Below are 19,671 nucleotides of genomic sequence, written 5' to 3' on the forward strand. Positions count from 1 at the left end.
AAAGTGACACCTAAAATGCTTTTTCTTATAGATTGCTGTATTGCTGGTTTATACTGCTGCTGTTGGGGACTGATGCCCTCAAAACTGTAGTACAATATTTTGAATGACATAAACCCCTTCTGGAATTACCACAGAATATAGATTGTCAATGTTCAGATCAAGCTGATTTTATTAATAAATGAATATGATTTAGCCTAAGTTCGAGGCAAGAATAATTGCTTGTGTCTCACAGCAGAAACAACCAAGCAGTACAATTTCATGCTGAGAAGGATTAAAGTAGATTATCAGGTAAAGGATACTTTCTAAATGCTTATGGCAGCTGTTTGTCATGTGGCTAATTCTTTCTGTCATGTATACATCATGGAACAAAGAATACGATTAAAAACCTATAAAATCATGTGAATGAGAGTTAAGTGTGGATAATACCACTGTTTAAAATTTTACAAATCACTTCCCTACAGCTGTGCAGCTGTGTGAAGTAAAATTCTAAGATGTAAAAGTAGATTTTGACTTACATTTACATTTACATCATGTACTTATACAGATAGTAACCAGAATGATAAACTGGATCTTCAAATATCAGGTACCTGATTCACTATTCCATTAATCCTGCTTTATTTTGCTATCACCAGAGGGACTAAAATAGTCTGGTCACTTTGAAGTAATGCAAGGTATGTCTGTGTGGCAGAATGCAATATTGGATGTCTTATAATCATGACAATCTGAGAAGCAGTGATTTATGTCTTTATAAAGCTTCTGGTATGTCAAATAGGTTATGAATGTCATTGTTCTATGTGGACATACTTGCAGTGAGGAATCAAGCCTCCCATTTACATGTATCAGCCAAAGCTGATTTAAATGAGCATCATTTTAACTCCTTCTGTGGAATTTCTGGAAATCATCATTTGTAGTATTATCAGTGCATGCAAATAGAACTGGAATAAAATGGGTGTGAAGCTTGGCAGTGATCGAAATGATCTTCATTATGTGTGGTGACAGCATAAGAGCTGGAGCTTGTCTTCAGATCACTGCAGTAGATTCTCAGTCTAGAATAAGATTTTGCACGATTCATTGCGCTGTAACGTATGGGCATCTTGTTACACCATAAATTACCAAATCTTAGTTGACAGGGGAAATGTTTATCTCCACAGACACAGCAGCTGCATGAATTGCACTGAATTCTACGTCAAATCAGAATGCCAAACCCACTCTGCACACTTACCATGCCATTATGACATATGACCTGCAGCAAACTAACCAGATCTTACTAACTGGTAAATTCACTGATTTACGAGATGCCATAAACCATGTAACACTGAAGTTGGACTTAAACCTTTGAGGTATGAAGGAACAATTCCTCTGGTTTGTTAAATGCATGCTTCAAAATTGCTGGAAGCCAGTTGAAGACTTCATTTTTATTCATGGATGTGTCTTCCTGAAAATACTCTCTGGATTCAACTCTGCTAGATTCCATCTGTATTTGTGTCTCAGAAAAAGTGCTCCCCATTTTTAAGGTAGGTTTTTTTTTTTTGTTTTTGTTTTTGTTTTAGTTTTTCTTTGTTTTTTTTTGCTTTCTTATTTATACATGGTTATTGTCACATTGTTCCTGCACCTTTCATTGCATTTCAGGACATGGCAGAGTTATCACTTTAATTTTCTCCATTTATGGTCCTGCTTTGCCAAGTAACTTGTGTTGTTTTCTACGCTTGCTTTAGGGAGGGAAAAAACCTTCATAAAATGTTATGGTTAACAGTCTGAATTTAGATTAATAAACTTTAGATTAATAAACTTTGTTTTACAAAGAAAATCTCTATATTTTTTACCTCTTTTCATATTCTTTTCTGGAAATCAGATCTTCCAGATGCAACTGTTTACCTAGGAATCTGATGAAGTTCGTACCTCTCAGTCAGCTTGGCAAAACTTCATTCTGTTCTTCCATCATTAGCATGGACTGAACTGTATGTAGTGTGCTTCTGTGTCAGCCATTCCCCCCAGAAAGAGAAGTTTTACTTCATCCTTTCTTTTTCTAATGCCTTCTGTGCTTTTTGTAGAAACTTGAATTACAGTTTGAGCATTGGTTCGTAAGATGCTCAGCACAGGCCTAAGCCCTCTTTTTCAAGGCAATGTCCCTGGTATCACAGAGTTCAAAAGAAGGAAAGCTAGACTAGCATTGACTGTGGTCAAAGAGCCTTTCCTTAGCATTTTTTTGCCATCTGTCAGCATTCCTGATCTGCTTGGGAATGTGGTGGTTATTTTAATAATCCACTGAGCATTGTACTGGCATCACTCACTAGCAGACTGATTGGTGAATGGCATTTCTTGGTATTGCTGTTTTCTCAGTGAAAGCAAAAGATTATTTCATGCAGCTTCCTTATGTAAAAAATGAGATCTATAGAGGAAGGTGAGCATGCTATTCTCTGCTTCTTAAGCATTTTAATCTGTGTATAAATTAGTAGGAACTTTAATACTAAATTATGCTATGAAGTTATTTAAAAAAAAAAAAAGGGAGTTGGTCCTAATTTGAAAAAATCTTTTCACATTCAACTGATATGCAGACACTTCTGGAGAAAAATGCAGTTCCAAGGTCCCATCACTCAGGAACAGTAAGTCATGATTAGAGACACTGAAAAAAAAAAAATACTTGAAAAATAATATAACATAGATAAGTATCTAAAACCTCAAGAAAATACATGATAGTAGCTGGCGTATACCGTGCAACTACTTACTTTCTCATGGAGACTGCACTTTGCAATTTAATTTTCACCTGAGTTTTATGTCTGAGATGAGATGGGGAATAAGATCTCTTGACACAGTACGGTAGCATTGACATAGGAGAAAGGATAGGATTTGACACCTCTTTGGGTGGTGTTGAAGTAATTCTTTGGGCTGTCAATGCAGTAAATCTCAACAAAGCTCAGCTTTTGTAATATTACTGGGCCACAGCATACAGTGGCAAGGATGTTGTGAGTTGACTGTGATTCCTCACATCCAAACTATTTATCTTGTAACTACTGTAAAAGAAAAAGAAAGAAAAAACCTATATGTTGATTTTCCTCACCTTAAGCCAAATGATCTTGTATTTTTATTACCACCTGGTGTCACTGATATCAGCCTAAATATGTGAAGGAAAAGTGATCATGTGGAGACAAGGATCTACTCTAGTGATGATAGGTGCAGTTTGACTTTAAAATGTAGGTGTTACAAAATGGAAAGATACAGACATAGAAGTGCATTTCTGTATTGTCCTTTTATAAGAGGCAGTGCACAAAGCAGAGTACTGATCAGCCTCTGCATGCTTTAAGAAACTCAGCATTACTGTTCCTATCCCCACACTGTGAGCAAGTCTATAAATCAAATATCCTGCACACAATTCTCAAACTATCTATTTAAAAACAAAACAACTTGGAACATTATTTAGAATGCATTTTCAGTTGATAATAAAGACAGAAACAGTACTGACTTCACAAGAACTATCATTATGTCTCATAGCCAAAAAAAAAAAAACACAAACAAAAACCAAACAAAATCCACCCAAATCTTCAGGAATTAGGCCATTTTTGGGCTTCTTTCTTAGACTACTAATGAGTTTTGACAGCTAGAAAATTCTACAAAGGTTCTGTATGAGGAAAAAAACTGCTGAGATGTATCTTCACAATTTCCTACAGATGAGGCTAGTTAATTCTTGGCTGAGAAATAACAGTTCTCTCCAGTGAACGATGTCAATGATTTTTAGAGCAGTAAAATTTTTGTTCTCTGAATCACTTTAGGTTTCTTTATTTTACTTGAACATAAACAGAAAAACTTTGGAGAGAAGCGTGAGCCATTGTAGATGTTTTACATTACTATAAAGGTGATTAAGCTAAAGTAAAATATTAAGTGCTCCTGAGGCATTTGTCTAAAGAATGAGATGATCAACTCCAAGTTCCCTGGACCCAGTGTAGGGAAACACATACTATGCACTTCATTGGCATTGGAGATTTGTCACACACAGCTGGTACTATGAACAGATTTTGCACAGCCATTGTCAGTGAGGAACAAAGCTGGCTGAAGTAAATGTATGCTATAGTCAGACATTACTGCAGAAATGCTACTGGCTTTGCTTCTGAAAACTGTACAAAGGCTATCGATGTCATTGATCTTTACATTTAGATGGCTCTTTTCACATGCAAATTTGAAATCAGCTGCATTGTTCAAGTTCATACTTATTTCCTAGCTTCAGATATGTTTCCCAAATGCTGTCTGAATTGCTCAGATGAGCAGGAAATGATACTAAGGATTGTACTCATTACTGTAAAAAATAAACAAAAATGGTATATGTGAAAATAGCTTCAAAGGTACACTGAACAATTGTTTTAAAGTGTCAGTGAACATGATGATTCTGAAAACTTGATGTGGTTTTAACCACATATGCACAATAGCCTTTACACTGCATGTGGTAATCTGAGTAAGCATTGATAGGATTTCTGCATGCTTTCTGGTTGAGGAGTAAATACTGTAGGGAAGTGAGTGCTCGGTTGGGTGCAACTCGGTCATATACACAAAGACAAGAATAATAATGAAACCGAAAAATGCACAGTTTTGTATAAGAGATAAGTTGCATAGATTAAATTCTGCCAACTTAGGGCTTTCACATTTTTATATCTTAAAGGATAGGTCAAACTTTATGAAGGAAAAGCTTAGGGAAAAGTGTCAAACTGAGTAAAATACTGTGTGCTAGAAAGGAAGAGCATCGCATAAATTTTTGTTATCTGACAACGATTATTATCCTTGCAGTGTTAATGTCAGAGAAACATCTCTACTCATTGGTGTTGAAACATTTTTAATGCTGCTCTAAATACAGCCAGATAAAACAGCAGTGTCATTTGTGAAGGCAACATGCAAAAGCACTGCTTAATGGAAAATTTAACTTCTTACTTCTTTTAACACGGTTTGCTTCTCAACAACAAAGAGTAGCAAAATGACTCAAAAAGAGACATTTACTTATTTGTAGTTTTCTTACTCCACTATTCTAATGAAATTTCTACATAAATTATACGTTTCTGATATCACACACGCCTATGGAACTTCAAACATCTTTTTTTGTCAGAGTGGCTCTATGCAAGTGCTGGAAAAGTATGCTCCCCTTCATGATCTAGTATTCATCTCATTCCATGTTGCTTCTAATTCATTAATTATTTCATTCAATATAATCTTGGTCTGATGATTGCATTATTCAGTTTAATGTAGATTTTAGATGACTGCAAGTTTGCATTTGCAATATAATCCTACGTTCACCTTGGCTATGTTCACCATTTTCAGGCATTACTTTCAGTTCTCCTGTGGATGTTTCAAATAATATCTAGGATCATTCACAGAAAGCCATAAAATAGATACTGATCTGTAGTAACACTGTTTAAAATGTCTGATAGCACAAAAGCTACTAGTGTTAATATAGGTGTGTACAAAGACATAATTCTTCATAATTGTGAGTTGATAGACAAATTCCCTGACACTTTGCAGTACAATTTCCAGAGGAGAAAAATATTTTTAACAAAACAGTTAACAAAACTGGACAAGACGTTATCTATAATAATGCAAGTTTTGCTTATCACACGGTTATCATGTAGTATACAGCTGTGAAAAAATGTTCTTCTATTTTTTTCTTTTTTTGTATGCAGGACAGTTTTACTTGTACAACAACAACAGAGCTGCTTTTACATTATCTGTTGTATTTATCCAAAACTACAGATATTGTCCTTATTTCAAAGCAGGTTGAGTCCCTCTCTAGAGTTCAAAAAATACCCTAAATACAAATATTAGGCTTTATTTTTCTAACTCTTGAACTTAGTTCTCTCACATTATTATCAAGCTATGCATATTTAAGAAATACACTCGTCTGAAGAGAACAGGACCTTCAGTAGACATAAATGACTCAGGACCCAGGTGTGCTCTTATGTTCCTGAAATTCAGATGATATGTATACATTTTCACAATGTTGTTGTTAAATAGTATATATAATCTGTGACAGATTTTTAATTAAATCTATTTTTAATTAAATAAAATCTTTATCTTTTTACAAGAACATATGCAGGTGCTCTTCAAAGCTGTATATTTATTTATTGATTTTCCTAGACTTGAAACCATATGTAGCTTGAGCATAAAGTCTGAAGCACTTTCAGGTTGGCTGCCATTTGAGGTGCATGTGGTGGAAGAGACAGGATGTGTACTGCAAGCAGTTTGACTTATCCTTCTGTGCAAGGTGTTTGCTGCATTATAGTTACGACAGAGGCTCTACTTCACTCCCACTATGTTTTTATATTGTAAAAGTAAGAATAACTTGCATGTTGTGACTATGAACCAACATCAGAGTTCAAGCAAATATGACAATAGCTTGCATAAAATAATGAAGAGTCAAAGCAAGAAAGTACAAAGTAAGAGACTGCCTCAGTCAGAGATTCCCAAAGCATATTGTACTTTTGCCTATAGTCCAAGAAAATAAACGAATGTTATGCTGACAGTGTGCACCAGCTGAGGATCTGTCCCAATTATCCATTGACGTTTATCTTCCTTGGGGTTGTAAGTAATTCTCTATGGCTAGTGACTTCATGCATATATTAATTCTTTTGATGTATTCATAAATGTGTGATACTTTGACAATGGCTTCAGGTTCATACCTTAGTGAAGAGAGCAAGAAAACTTGGTAGCTGAAAGGCAAGTCTGTTGCTTAAAATTCCACATACCCTGCTTCCTAATGAGTCAGTAAATATTGTAAGACAGTACTTCTTAAGTCAAAAGGATTTATTGAATATTTGAGATGTAACACTGGGATCCAGGGAGAGTATATATGTGAGAGCTGCTTTTTAAACCATAAAAGCTGTTTAATATTTTAAAAAGTCCTATAAAAGAAAACTTTCCCCTTGTCTAGAGAGGATTTACTGTCAAAATCATCAATAAATTAAACTTTTTGAAATGGATTTTGCATAGTTATTTCTTAGGATGAATGCTGACAGTCTGTTTAGCTTAGTATGACTGGGAGTTTTTACAAAATAACCCAGGAGCTTACTATCAGAACGACAAATCCGGAAAGGCAAAATATGCTGGAAAATTAAAAGAATAGTTTTTCATTTTAAATGTTTTACTGTTCTGGGAACTCTCATCTTTCCTCTTTTATTTAAACATAATGCAAGCAGAGGTATCTGTAATAAATAGGGTTGAAAACTGTGACATTTGCTTAATGTAAATTGGTCAACTGGTCACATGTTTGTAATTCAGATTTTCAATATAAGTGATAGCAAAATGACAGATAGCCATTTTGATTTAGATTTGAAAGCGATACGGCAATGCAAAGACATGTTCTGGTGCTGGGTTCAATACACTGTTTTTCCAGTATTATACTGAACATAAGTAAGGAAGGATTTAGGCTTCAGGCTTTTAGAATCAAATTGGATGAATGGATGGTTTTATTAGTTATCAATCTGTAAGCATTAAAATATGATTTTTGGAGATGTGAAGCCATAGAATGGTTTGGGATAGAAGGGATATTTAAGACCACCATGTAGTAAAGAAATACATAGGTACTGAGGCACCTTTAGCAACTTATTTTATGGACTGAGAAGTTTTCTTAATACTTCCAGAAACATTGAAATGTGAAGCCATGTCTCAGCATCAGTTTCAAAAGGAACATAGCACTTGGGAGCCTAAGTGGTGCTCATTTAAAATGGGAGCTAGTCACCCAAAACATGAGGTCCTCAAGCCAATAAAGGGGAGTCTGATTTATTGGATAATACAGTCCCACTAATTTCAGGAGGAAAAACTCCTGATCTTTGATCTTTTCTGAAAACTTGATATTAAGTGAATTCAAATTGCTTGTGTCGGTCATGAGGTCAGAAGCATATGAACAGGCATTATCTTGTAGGCTACTGAATAGGTTACTGGAAGAAGAAGGATTTGTTTTCTGATCTTTCCTCCAGAAGATTACAGTACTTCAGCTGATGATTCAGTTTACATAAAACAGAAATACTTACTCGGACAAGAGATGGAACCTCCTTAGTGAACCCGACAACAACTAGTCAACACAGTAATTTTACCTCACTTTCTGGTTCAGTAGATTAAAATTAAAATTATTTTCTGCTTTCCTCATCTCATGAATGTATACGCATACCTGTAGGGAGCTGCCTACAACATGGCGAGGTTTGTGCTAGGATTCCTCCCGAAAGGGGGCAGAAATGCATGCAAATCCAACTGAGGTGTAAAACATTTTTATCAGTGAATTGGAAATGCTAAAGAAACTGAAATGCAACAACTGCAAGTCAGCTGTGTCAACTTGATCAATTCAATTTAAAGTTAATTTGAAATTTGGATTAGAAGGCTGTAAGTGTTGTTCCTCTATCTTCTTGCTTCAGCTACCTTTGGGATACAGTAATATTGCTATATGACAAAGGGTCCCAAGTAGATAACAAGGAGGGAAAATAATTCTCTGTAAGAAATCTTTAAATATACAATGTATTTTAATTTATTGCATTTAAACATGCTTCCAGGTACTTCAAACTGTCTTTCAGTTACCTGTAGCTGACTACACTTTGTTTAGAAGGCTGTCTGATCTTTTGATAACATATTTGAAAGAGTAGGTATACAGCTTAACTAAATCAGACCTATTACTAAGGAAAAAAAAGGAAGGTTGAATATAGATATTTATTTAAAACAAAACCAACCAACCAACCAAAAAAATCCCGAAACAAACACACACACAAAAATTCAAACAGAAGGAAACCTACAGTCTAACAATGTTCCAAGCAGTGACCTGAACAAAGAGTTCAGATGTTTGACATCTGTTGTATATTTTTATTTACACAGAAAATATCTTGGATTTATTAAAAAAAGAATAATTTAATGTGCAATTTCAAGATTGCTTATATATTATTTGTCATTACGTGGCAAAATGGTATATCTCTTTGAAGAAGTAAAAGAAAAAACAGAAACTAATAATGTATTTTTAAATACACTGAAATCAATTACTTCTTGCAAAGCTAAGGGGTAATTTTCTCATATAAATCTGAGAGATGTACTGACTAGCAAATCACTGTCAGACTGTTTCTGCACTGATAATTCAGTTTTAAAAGCCTGTATTCTAGCGTAATTAGCTGTTTACTGAACACTAAAAGCCCATATTGCTACACATAGCCCAGGTTATTAAATATCTGCTTTAATTTACCTTCCATATTCAACTAATTCTGCACAAAATTACTAGACTAGTTATGAAAGGTGCCAGAGCTTTCCTTTTACCTGCACTTAATGTTTGTTTCTGTCTTGGACTGTTTATGTAACTACAAGGGCTGCTCTGAAAGTAATACCTCCTATTTTATTATGTTGGCCCATGATGTCAGAGGCAGCTGCTGGTGGTATGGCAGTAGAGGTTGAATCTTCTCACGAATATTCACGAATATTACATTTTGTTGCTGTGTGACAGATGGCAGCAGAAGGGCTGTCCAACAAAATGGTGTCTGACATAGAAGTGCGTATGAAGTAAAAGTGTGTCATTGAATTCCTCCATATGGAAAAAAATGCATCCATTAACATTCTGCTGAATATTTATGGAGACCAAAGAGTGGATCTGAGCCCAGGGAGGCAGTAGGTGGCACATTCAGCAGTGGGAGATGGTGGGTCACACTGGTGCAGATTTTAACAAGAATGGCATGCAAGCTCATGTTCATCACTGGCAAAAATGCATAACTAATGGTGGTGACTGTGTTGAAAAATAGTGTTTTGTAGCTGAGAATTTGCTCTATTCAATAGTGTTATTGCACTATCTGTTGCTGTTCCCCAGGAAATTAATACGAGGCATTACTTTTGGAGTGACCTATGTAATAAGGCAGCTTAACAGAGAAGCTACAAAGTTGTGATCCCAAGCAGCAGCCAGCCTCTATGGAGGGAACACTGCATATTATTCATTACCAAGATGAAGTCGCAGAGTTCTGTTATATAACTAATTTGCCCTGGAAAACCAGCTTAAACCATAACATGCTTGTTCTTCAGACAAGAAATTTTAAACAACTCAGTTTCCAGATGAATTATTTTACAAAAAGCAACAGTATCTGATCAATAGTAGAGAGAGTTAAGAGGCATTTTGAATGCATCTCAGTAAAATTTGATCATTATATTTTTCTAGAGCCAGGATTCATTACCACATATTTATCTCCAACTTTTAAGGGCTCAAATTATTTTTCTCTATTTTCTCTTTTACTCTGAGAAACTCAACTTTTGCATATGCTTGAGGTCAACTGGGTTTATACTTGCGCTGATTTAATTTCGGTGAACTAGTTAGAAGTCCAAATTTGGCATATTTTGACATAAAGCAATAAAGCAGCAGTTTGTTCTGAAGTCCCAGGTAATTAAGAAGTTCCTTAGCAGCATTTGTAGATGGTTTGATTCATTCCATTTTTGTAGATCGTACATGTTTTATCACGTTGGTTGCTGCACAACAGCTACCTTGTGCAAAAAAGATACATTTTTAAGGCAGAGCAATGTCTCTGCATGAAATGGAAAAACACTTGGGTTTTTTTGCCTACTCAGACATATCAATGCAACAGGATTTTAAAAGCAAGTAAAAATTCTTCAATTGACACCAATGCTAAAATGCTTCTAGGCAGATTATATTCCAAGCTATAGGATAATTTACAGTTTTCTGGAAATATTAATAAACTATTCTAGGATTTTGAGATGTGGAAATTTCACATGTTCTTTATTCCTGATTTGCAGAAAGGCACAGATCTTTCTACTGCTATGGAATTTTCCCCCTCTCCTGTAACAAATTTTCTAGCGATAAAAGCTTATCTTTCATCTTTTCTGTTTTCAATAGCTATGCAGAGCTAGAAATACAATGTGAGATTTAATGATCAGTATGCTATTTTAGGGAACTCTGCCCAAAATTAGACCCCTCTGGCCAATAAGGACCAACAGAGCTGACAGCAAGAGACCGGTTCATTTCATGCACAGTTCACAGTTGCAATCTGAAATTTCCCATTCACCAGCAGCCCTGGTCTGCCTTTACAGTCAGAGTCAAAAAGCCTAAGCCCGGTGTATTTTGTCCTTGTATTTTTTTAACAAGGACTATTACAGGGCAAATGTTTATAAATCTTGTTTAGTATCACTCAGGCAAACTGCTATGGTGAATAACTTCAACAGATCAAATACGCACCTTATCTTAGCAGAAAAGTACCTTACAAATAAATGATAGGCATTTCAGCAGATCATTGAGATTCGTTCCCTGGATGATTTCTCATTTTCAGATAGAAATGGAAGGAAATTATCCACTTTTTCTTTTTATAATAACATTCAGTACATTTAATAGCTAATTTTATACTGCAGGTTGATTTATAGCATATAGCAGCTTAATCCTGTTCTGGCTACTTCTATAAAAGCAGCAATTGTATTAACACTTTCAGTGTGGGTGCACCCCTAGAAGACTTTTCTTTGCTCACATTAGTGTTTGAAGCAGAATACATTTCCCTAATACGTCTTTAGCCAGGAACACCAGATCATTCCCTGTTTCTTGTAGATGCCACATACATACTAAGGGTACACATATGCACAGGTCCAAAACCAGTGGCAAAGAATACCAGGCAAAGGAAAATAATAACATCTAGCAATACTTTTGAGTTAAAAATATATTTAACTAGGTAAAACTCAACGTTTTTATATTTTTTAATCGACATAAATCAGCAATATCTTAATAGTGAGGAGAGTCTAGGGAGACAGAAGTGTGGCTTCTCATGTGTCTGCCCACTTTTCATGTTTGCTAGTGCAGTTACATTCAATCTATCATCAGTATAAAAGATGCTTGTTGAAATGTTGTCCTTTGAATGTAGGTACAGACAGCTGGCCAACCAAGTACAGTACTCATTTTGAAACAAGTACTCTAAAAACAAAACAAAGTAATAAGCAGTATGATGTACACAAATATAACAGCACTTGAAAACATATTGCCTCTAATTTAACTGTCTCTCTCTGTATTGTGGTCACTAGCAAATTACAGTTGAAGATACTTAGGCTGACAATATATTTTCAATAGTAAATCAACAGATCCTTTGATTTCACTAAATTGTTTTCCAGGACTCTAGAGGAAATATGACCCAAAGCAATGCAGTTATAGAAGAGAGAATATGCCAAGGCCAAGAGAAAAAAAATTAATTAAACTTCCTTTTATAAACTGACCTTCCTTCCTCTTGACAAACGGTGAAAGGGAAATGTATTCAAAGGGATACAAGTAAAACAATTAAGAAGGCTTGTAATAATTTATAGCTCTTGAATTATGGATCATCCGAAGATGCGAACACATGCTCTTGGCTGTTAGTTTCCAAGTATCTCAAAGACTAGTTGTGCTTCAGGAGGGAAAATCTTTGCATGCCTATGTGAGTCTTAAAAATGAAAACTGAGATGCATTTACTCAGAGGGAAACTTTCCACTTAATTTAGGAGTAAATGAGGAGGAGTAAAAAACAAACTTCTGCATGAATCTAGTTAACGATTAATTGCTGCAAGGAGATGCACTCTTTCATTCTCTCCTCTGTGAGCTGTGTAGAAGTCAGTGACAGAGCACAATATTCAGGCTGACCAAGCTAAAAAATCACTCCTTATCTCAGCTGACTGCAGTCCTTTGGCCAGGGTTGGTTGTCAGGACGTCAGTAGGTACATGACTGGTTTTCCCTTCCACATATTGCCCTCTCTCTTGCTATCTCCAGAGAGGCAACATTAGAAACCCTAAAGGTGTTCCCAGCACTGTCATGAGAACATGCATCTTCTGCAGTGCTTCAGGGAGCAGCCAAAGCAAGAAGGAGAAACATGAAGCAGAAGCTGATGCTTCTTCATATATCACTAACTAGGAATAAGCTTTGGTTTACCATCTAGTTTCATCTTTCTCTTCCGTATAACAAAAGAGCTGTTGTAAGGAGATGATCCTCACACCAGGAAAATTAGAGAAGGCATTGTTCCACTGCACATTACATGAAGCAGTCAAAATCAAACTTTTGAAAGTAACTTAGGAACTTCAGCTCTCTTGAACTTTTATGTACTTCAGGTTTCTAAGCCACCTTAACATATGGGACTCTGCAATTTGATGTGGAATGTGGACTTTAGATTTACTATTATTTGTTTTATAGTCCGGGAATCTGCAGAAAATAGTTACTTTATCACTCCGATGGTTCAAATGTGGTCGGAAGAGTTGAGATTCTCATTGCTCGTGTGCCTCTGGAGCTGGGGGGTGCTCAGTGACCAGCTGGCAAGCAATAAAAAGGGCTCCGTACAGTTTGCTTTTAAAACACTGGGATGAGAAGTTGTCAAGCACGTGTCAGTGCTTTCAGATGAATTTAAGGCTGAGATTGGTGTGACTTCTGCCTGAGTTTGCTGTGTTATACCATCTTAAAGCTGCAAATACCAGAGACTGGTGCTGCCTATCTCTTACCCACAGAACAGAGAATTGCATGTTGTTTCTATCTCACTGTTTGTAAAGTTTCTTCCTTTATCAGGTAAAAATTGGTTATCAGGTAAAGCTGCAGAACCCCAGCCTGGGTAGAGATAGAAGAAACCTTACTTTATTTCTTATCAAGTTAAAGGTGAAACTGAGCAGGTTCTGATAATGGTTAGGTCACTGTCACAGTGCTAAGTAATACATGATTCCAGCTGTGTGCCCACAGCACAGCAAATTTATGCAGCATCATCCACTTTGCCTAAAAGTCTGTAAATTCTTAGATCAAAAAGTGCATTCTTCTTCATTCTTAGGCTGTGTTAGAAAAAAAGGATCCTCCTCAGCACTGCCTGTTAAGAGCCCTGAGGCTAAGCCATATGTTTTCCATTTTAGCCCCTAAATTTCACAACAGTTGTCTTTCTAGGTAAGTCAGAATTCTTTCCACTGCCCACAATATTGTGTTTTAAATTTGCGAGTCTCTGCTGGGAAGCAGAAAGACAAGTTGTCTTTGAGTAGTATTGGAAGCCTAAAGTACTGACCAAATCTGACGAAAGCTTCCCACTTGGCAGCTAGGAGTGGTACCCCTGTGGCATTGTAAACTGCCTCTCTGCAGAATATTTCTGTTACTGAAACACTTACAATATTGGCCAATGTCATGTTGTAACTCCAGTTATTCCATCAGAAAGTTCTCTCTTTTAGCAGTTTATAACCAGTTGATAAAGGACTGGCTTAAGCACAGAATCTTACCCTAACAAGCAGTTTTTTTTTTTCTGCTAGACAGACACTGCCATGGTTACAAGATGTCAAGCCACAGCATTTAGCCCATTTTCTCACCCTGCTGCTCACTTGCATCCCTAATGACATATTCTGGTAAAAAAAATACAGACTGTATTAGCCTTTCCTAAATCATTTTTGTAGATCAAGAAGATGATTCTCAGATGTTGTGGATTAAAGAGTTGACTACTGAAGGATCAAAAATTTTGATTTCTTGGAATAATAACTGATCCAAGAAATATTTTCATTGTAGAGATAAATCAGTACTCCCATGGCATTGTACTCTTCTGGTTCATATCTTTTGTTTGCTTATGTATATTGAACATTCATTTCCTATCGTATCTAGTGGATTTGTGAAATATGGAAATAGCTGGGAATTTAGGAGCTAGCAATATTTGATATTCCTACTTTTACACCCTAACTCTGAGTAATGTCATAATTCTGTATTTCAGATGAGTTACAGTCAAATAGCTGGGTGTATTTAAAAGCATAAACAGCTAAGTCAGATTCTCAAAATGTTTTGAATGCAACCTTATATATAATTTTTTTAATTTAGAAAACATTTCTATAGCCATACCACATGGAAAACTCCACAAAATAATCCAGAGTGTTGATGCTTTATATTGTAACTTCTGAAAGTGGAAGAAAAAACCCTTAAAACTTCAAAAAGTTTATTTTGCCAGCATAGCAGTATACTATGAGTTGGTGATAATTCCTCTAATTAGGTCTTTCTGCAATTCTTAGTCTGATTTGTTATATTCTGTTAGTGTTATTCGATACAAATTTGAAGTAAAGATGGATAAGGATAAATCCCTACAAGGACTATATATTTGGGTTGATCAAGTGATTCAGCATAGGAAGAATGGATAGAAGGACCAAATGCATAATTGAGAAAGCTGTTGACTTCAGTGTTTTTACATAATTGATAGAGATTTATCTACACATTTGTAACAGATTTGTCCTTTTCCTCATGGTTCTAAGTCTGGATGGTGGAGTATATTCTTAACATTTCAGATTGCACATTTTTTTCATTATGATAACAATATTTCTCCTGGTTTACTTGCACACTGCTCCTGTAGTCATTCAGCAAGATTACAAAACAGAGAAGAGTCTCTGGAGCAACGACAGTCCCTTTGCTTGTCTACTTACTTCAAGCAGTTAGGTGTGAGGACGTTCAGTTCATAGGACATGAGTTCTCACCTCCTATCCTTGTAAGATTCATTAAATTATTTTTACTGATTTTTTTTTTGTACGCTGAAATTCTTGATTACAGTAAGCTATGCTTCATTTATACCAGCATAGTATGAATTTTCTGCCTCCGTCCATGTAAAGAAAGTTATGAAAGTGTACCTTGGCATTTTTAGTTTTGATTAGATGTACAATAAAAAATAGGTGAAGGTAGTTATAAAGTTGAAATCTGAACAGTGGAGAGAATAAACAGAGCTCTGGGAAACCTCTGGGAGCAAATCTGAAAATGTGGCTTTGTAGTGGAAATGCTGAGTCACGGCTTGAAACAGTGATTGAGCACCTGGTGGGAAGGCAGGGCCAACCTAGGGGAGCTCAGGTGCATGCAATGTACTTGAGTGACCAGAAGGGGTGGAGTCAGGATGCACCCCTTCCCAGACCTTACTTAAGGGTTGATTGTGGAAGTGAGGGCTTTATGCTGGAGATCTCTGTGAGATCTTCTTGAGACCTTCTGAAGGTAGGTAGCTTCTTTCATTTACTTTTGTGCTTATGGGCATTGTGTTTGAGTAAATCCTTACTTGTTGTAGCCTAAGACCTTGCTGCTCTGCTGTTGTTTCTGTGTTTTCTATAACATTACATTATGTTATGTGATCATTGCTATGGAGTAATGAGTACATAGGTACTCAATATGAGGAGAATAGTTTGTTTTGATATGCTTCATTTCCTGGGTTGGAGCTCTTTCATAGAATAACTCAATGAGGAGATGCTTCTGATGAGAATAAGAATTTATACAGTATTGGTCATTTAAAAAAAAAAAGAAAAATCTGATATACCAGGCATCTGGCAAATGTATTTAGAGTCAGTTGGAGGTCTAGAACTGAAGCTTTAAGTAAGCTCAACATGGCATATTTCAAGAGAAGCCAGGCATATAGATATAGTCAGTCTATAAAATACATACCAAAGGCAATGGCCTGGTATGTACGGTATTAAAAGTTACTATTCAATAGTGCCTAGTATTTATTTGGAATATGGATTAAAAACCTCCTTATTCACTGAAGAGTTGCTACAAAAAGATGCACAAGGAACCTGAAAATCCCTTGACAAACATTTGCACAGGAGGTGATGATAAACAAACCAGACCTAATACCTGGCATAACAATACTTTCACAGGACACGTTTTATTAACAGCTTTGTATGTCTTTTCTGCCTGTCTGGAGAATCCTTTATCCCCAAACCACTCATTGCAACTTACTGTAAAATGTTTCAATCAGAATATGAGGAATGAGGAGAGACATACATCCAAAAGCATTAGCAGATAATACTCAACATCTCTGAAGGCGCATTTATTGAGTACTTCAATTTGACTGTGAACTCATGCTTAAATAGATATCTTTGTATTGCTGTTGATGTGTCATGATATTATTCTTGTACACTGGAACAGGCTTACTCATTGTCTGGCTGGAGCAGTATATTGTAGTCCTACTTAGGGAGTAAAGGGAGGCTTTTTTTTTTTTCTAGCTATAATTCTCAGATAAACCAAAAAATAAGGTATTACTTAGTGATGTGGGTAATCAGTTATTCTCTCAGAATGCCAGCTGGTAATACAAGGACTGTACACATACCTTTATGCTCAGAAAATTTATATTACTGTACTATAAAACTGGTAATATTTAAATTGGACCTTATATTTTCAAACTTATTTCTTAACTTCCTACCATCATGACAAAATTCTCAAGATCTAGTGGGATTATCCTTCCCCATTTCTGTTTCCATGCAGAGCAACTCCATTGCTGACAGTGAATAAATTTCTAATCTTAGGAAGATGGGTGATAGTAGAGGTGTTATCTAAACCCAATCAATTTAATTGATGTTATAGAGAGATATAATGAAGAAAATTGAACATCAAAGAAAAGAAAAGCCCCCTTGCTGTGTACGGATGGCTGCATTTTATGTTTATGTAGTGCATTTGTAGTCTACTTCTTTTGCCTGCTTTTATATCTGCTTTTTATTAAAGCTTCAACTTAGTCGTATTCAGCTGGTATTTTATAACAACAGTAAGATGCGGTAGCTTGTTAATCAGACATCATTTTATAAGTAAGCAAAAGTGTACGTTACATGTAGGGTGAAGGATAAGGAATTGTGAAATACAAACTGAACTTTTATAGAGATTTTCTTTCTTGTGGCATTATGAACCATGGCAGGAAGGTCTAAATAATGAAATAACTCGAACTCAGCATCAGGCTCTTGTTGAAAGTAAGGTTTTAAAAAGGCATCTTGGGCAGGGCACCGTATTTAAATTAAATGTTGTCTCAGCTTCCTCACCCTCTTCTCATTTAACGTATGTTGTTGTTACAAATGACTATCAAGTTGTTGAGAAAATCTTACTATTAAGGAACAAATATATAAGATAATGAGCAGTAAGTGAATAGCTAAATGATGCAACAGTGTAGGTAGATTTCTTAATATATTCACAGTAAAATCAGAAATGCATCACACATGATGACTGTATAAAGAACACACACTTATAGTTTAGTGCAAGAGCATCCTTCATAGCAGTTTCTTCTGTAGTGAGGAGGACACACTGGTACCGTTTACTTACGGTATTTAGAAGCAGCACTAGCAAAACAAATTCTCAGGAAATAAGGATGTTCTGACCAAGGTCCAAATCCTTAAAATTGGGAAGAACTTACTTCTTGTGATCTGAACCTACCGCTAACAGGTAGCCATGTACTTGCTTTGTGCTTCCCAACTATTAGAAAGAATGTGAGGTCAGAAAGCTGTAGGAATTCAGTGATTGATCATAGTGATTACATTGTTTTTATGGTTATTATTGTGAAAAGAGTACTAACCTGATCTGAAGCCATGTGAGCATTGGTGTTGTGCCTCCCCCAAATACCCAGACTGTGAAAAACACAATAAGCAGTGCTGTTGTGAACATCATTTGTTTGGGTTGGGATTCTGTGTCTTGAATAGCCAATGCAAAAGCTATTGCACCACGTAAACCTGAAAAACAGGTGAAAATAGTGAAATTTATTTGATGGAGAAATAAATTTTACTCTTTCCAGCCAAACCCAATTCTAAGGGTAGATGGATTTTTCTATTACATTTAAAATATGCTGACACAAGATAACTGAAAGTATGGTGTTTAATGGAAGTCTGAACAACTTTGCAGAAGTAGACAACAAAATGACTCTGATATTCATGTACAATCACATTTGTCTTACAGCCACTGAGTTCTTCGTCTTGAACAATATCATATTAAACATTGATTTGGCTTTTATACATGTTAAAAATAAATCTATTCACTGCAGTAGAACTGCTTGTGAAATCAAGAGCAGGTGAGAAAAGGGGCTGGCATAACAAAATAATCTGTAGCCAAATCCAATACCCATTTCTTGCTTGAGGCAGTAGAAAGCTCCATTTCTTTAAAACATCTCTATGTTCTAAGTACAGTCATATAAATGTTTTTAAAATAATAAATACTTTTTAAAAGATAATTTAATTATCTGAAAAGGGGTGCAGAATATGTGTAGACTGAACTTGAAATACTTGAAATAATATAATAGTTGTAAAATTATGTGGTGAAAACAGCTAACAGTTTTGACAAAAAACAACTCTGTGGGTAGTACAGAGCTTGCTAAATAGGAACTTGCAGTGACACATTTAATAAAAAAAAAAAAGGGGAGGGAGAAGAAAGCACATCAGTGCTTCCAGCTGTCAGGATGCGTTCTACAAATAACACTCAATATTTTCCAATGATTTTCACTTACCTGTTTAAATTTAATTTATTGTTTTCTAAAATAATTGTACAAAGTGTAGAGAGCAAAGCCATTATATGTATGCAATATGCACGGAATCTAAAAAGTATTCTGAAAGAGATTAACCCTAATAACTAAACCTTTCATTTCACACTAATGGTTCATGCAGAGTCATTTAATTAACTGCTAGCAAGGAACTATTTTTGTAGTTGAACTCTAAGGCTTTTTACGAGTGCACAGCTAGAATGTGTTATTTGGTATAGAAGATATACAGTTTAAGCAGAGTACAACACAAAGCTGTTTCTGCAAGGAAGTACTGAACTAGTTGCATCAGCTGGCACAGATCAGTGGCAGCAGGTTTAAAAGCTCTAATCTCACAAATATGGCACAGAATTCAAAAAGTAGGCTTTATGTAAAAGATTTGTCCAAGGATGCTCATGCTTAACTATTTTCTGGGTGTGTGTGTGGGGGGGGGGGGGGGGGGGGGGGAGGGAGGAGAATATCAGCTCATTTTAAT

General features: G+C 35.8%; 1 protein-coding gene across 5 annotated transcripts in view; it reads right to left on the reverse strand.

Annotated features, from left to right (window-relative positions):
• The window catches only part of SLC9A9 (solute carrier family 9 member A9), a 175,981-nt gene that overhangs the window by 60,292 nt on the left and 96,018 nt on the right, over positions 1-19,671 (reverse strand). For all 5 annotated transcript variants that reach the window (XM_085232522.1, XM_085232523.1, XM_085232525.1 and 2 more), the window contains exon 12: positions 18,246-18,399. In XM_085232522.1, the coding sequence (XP_085088648.1) occupies positions 18,246-18,399 (154 nt within the window). The remainder of the gene's footprint in view (positions 1-18,245; positions 18,400-19,671) is intronic.

This window comes from Meleagris gallopavo, chromosome 11 (genome assembly GCF_905368555.1).
Source record: "Meleagris gallopavo chromosome 11, MGAL_WU_HG_1.1, whole genome shotgun sequence".
Classification (NCBI taxonomy): Eukaryota; Metazoa; Chordata; class Aves; order Galliformes; family Phasianidae; genus Meleagris; species Meleagris gallopavo.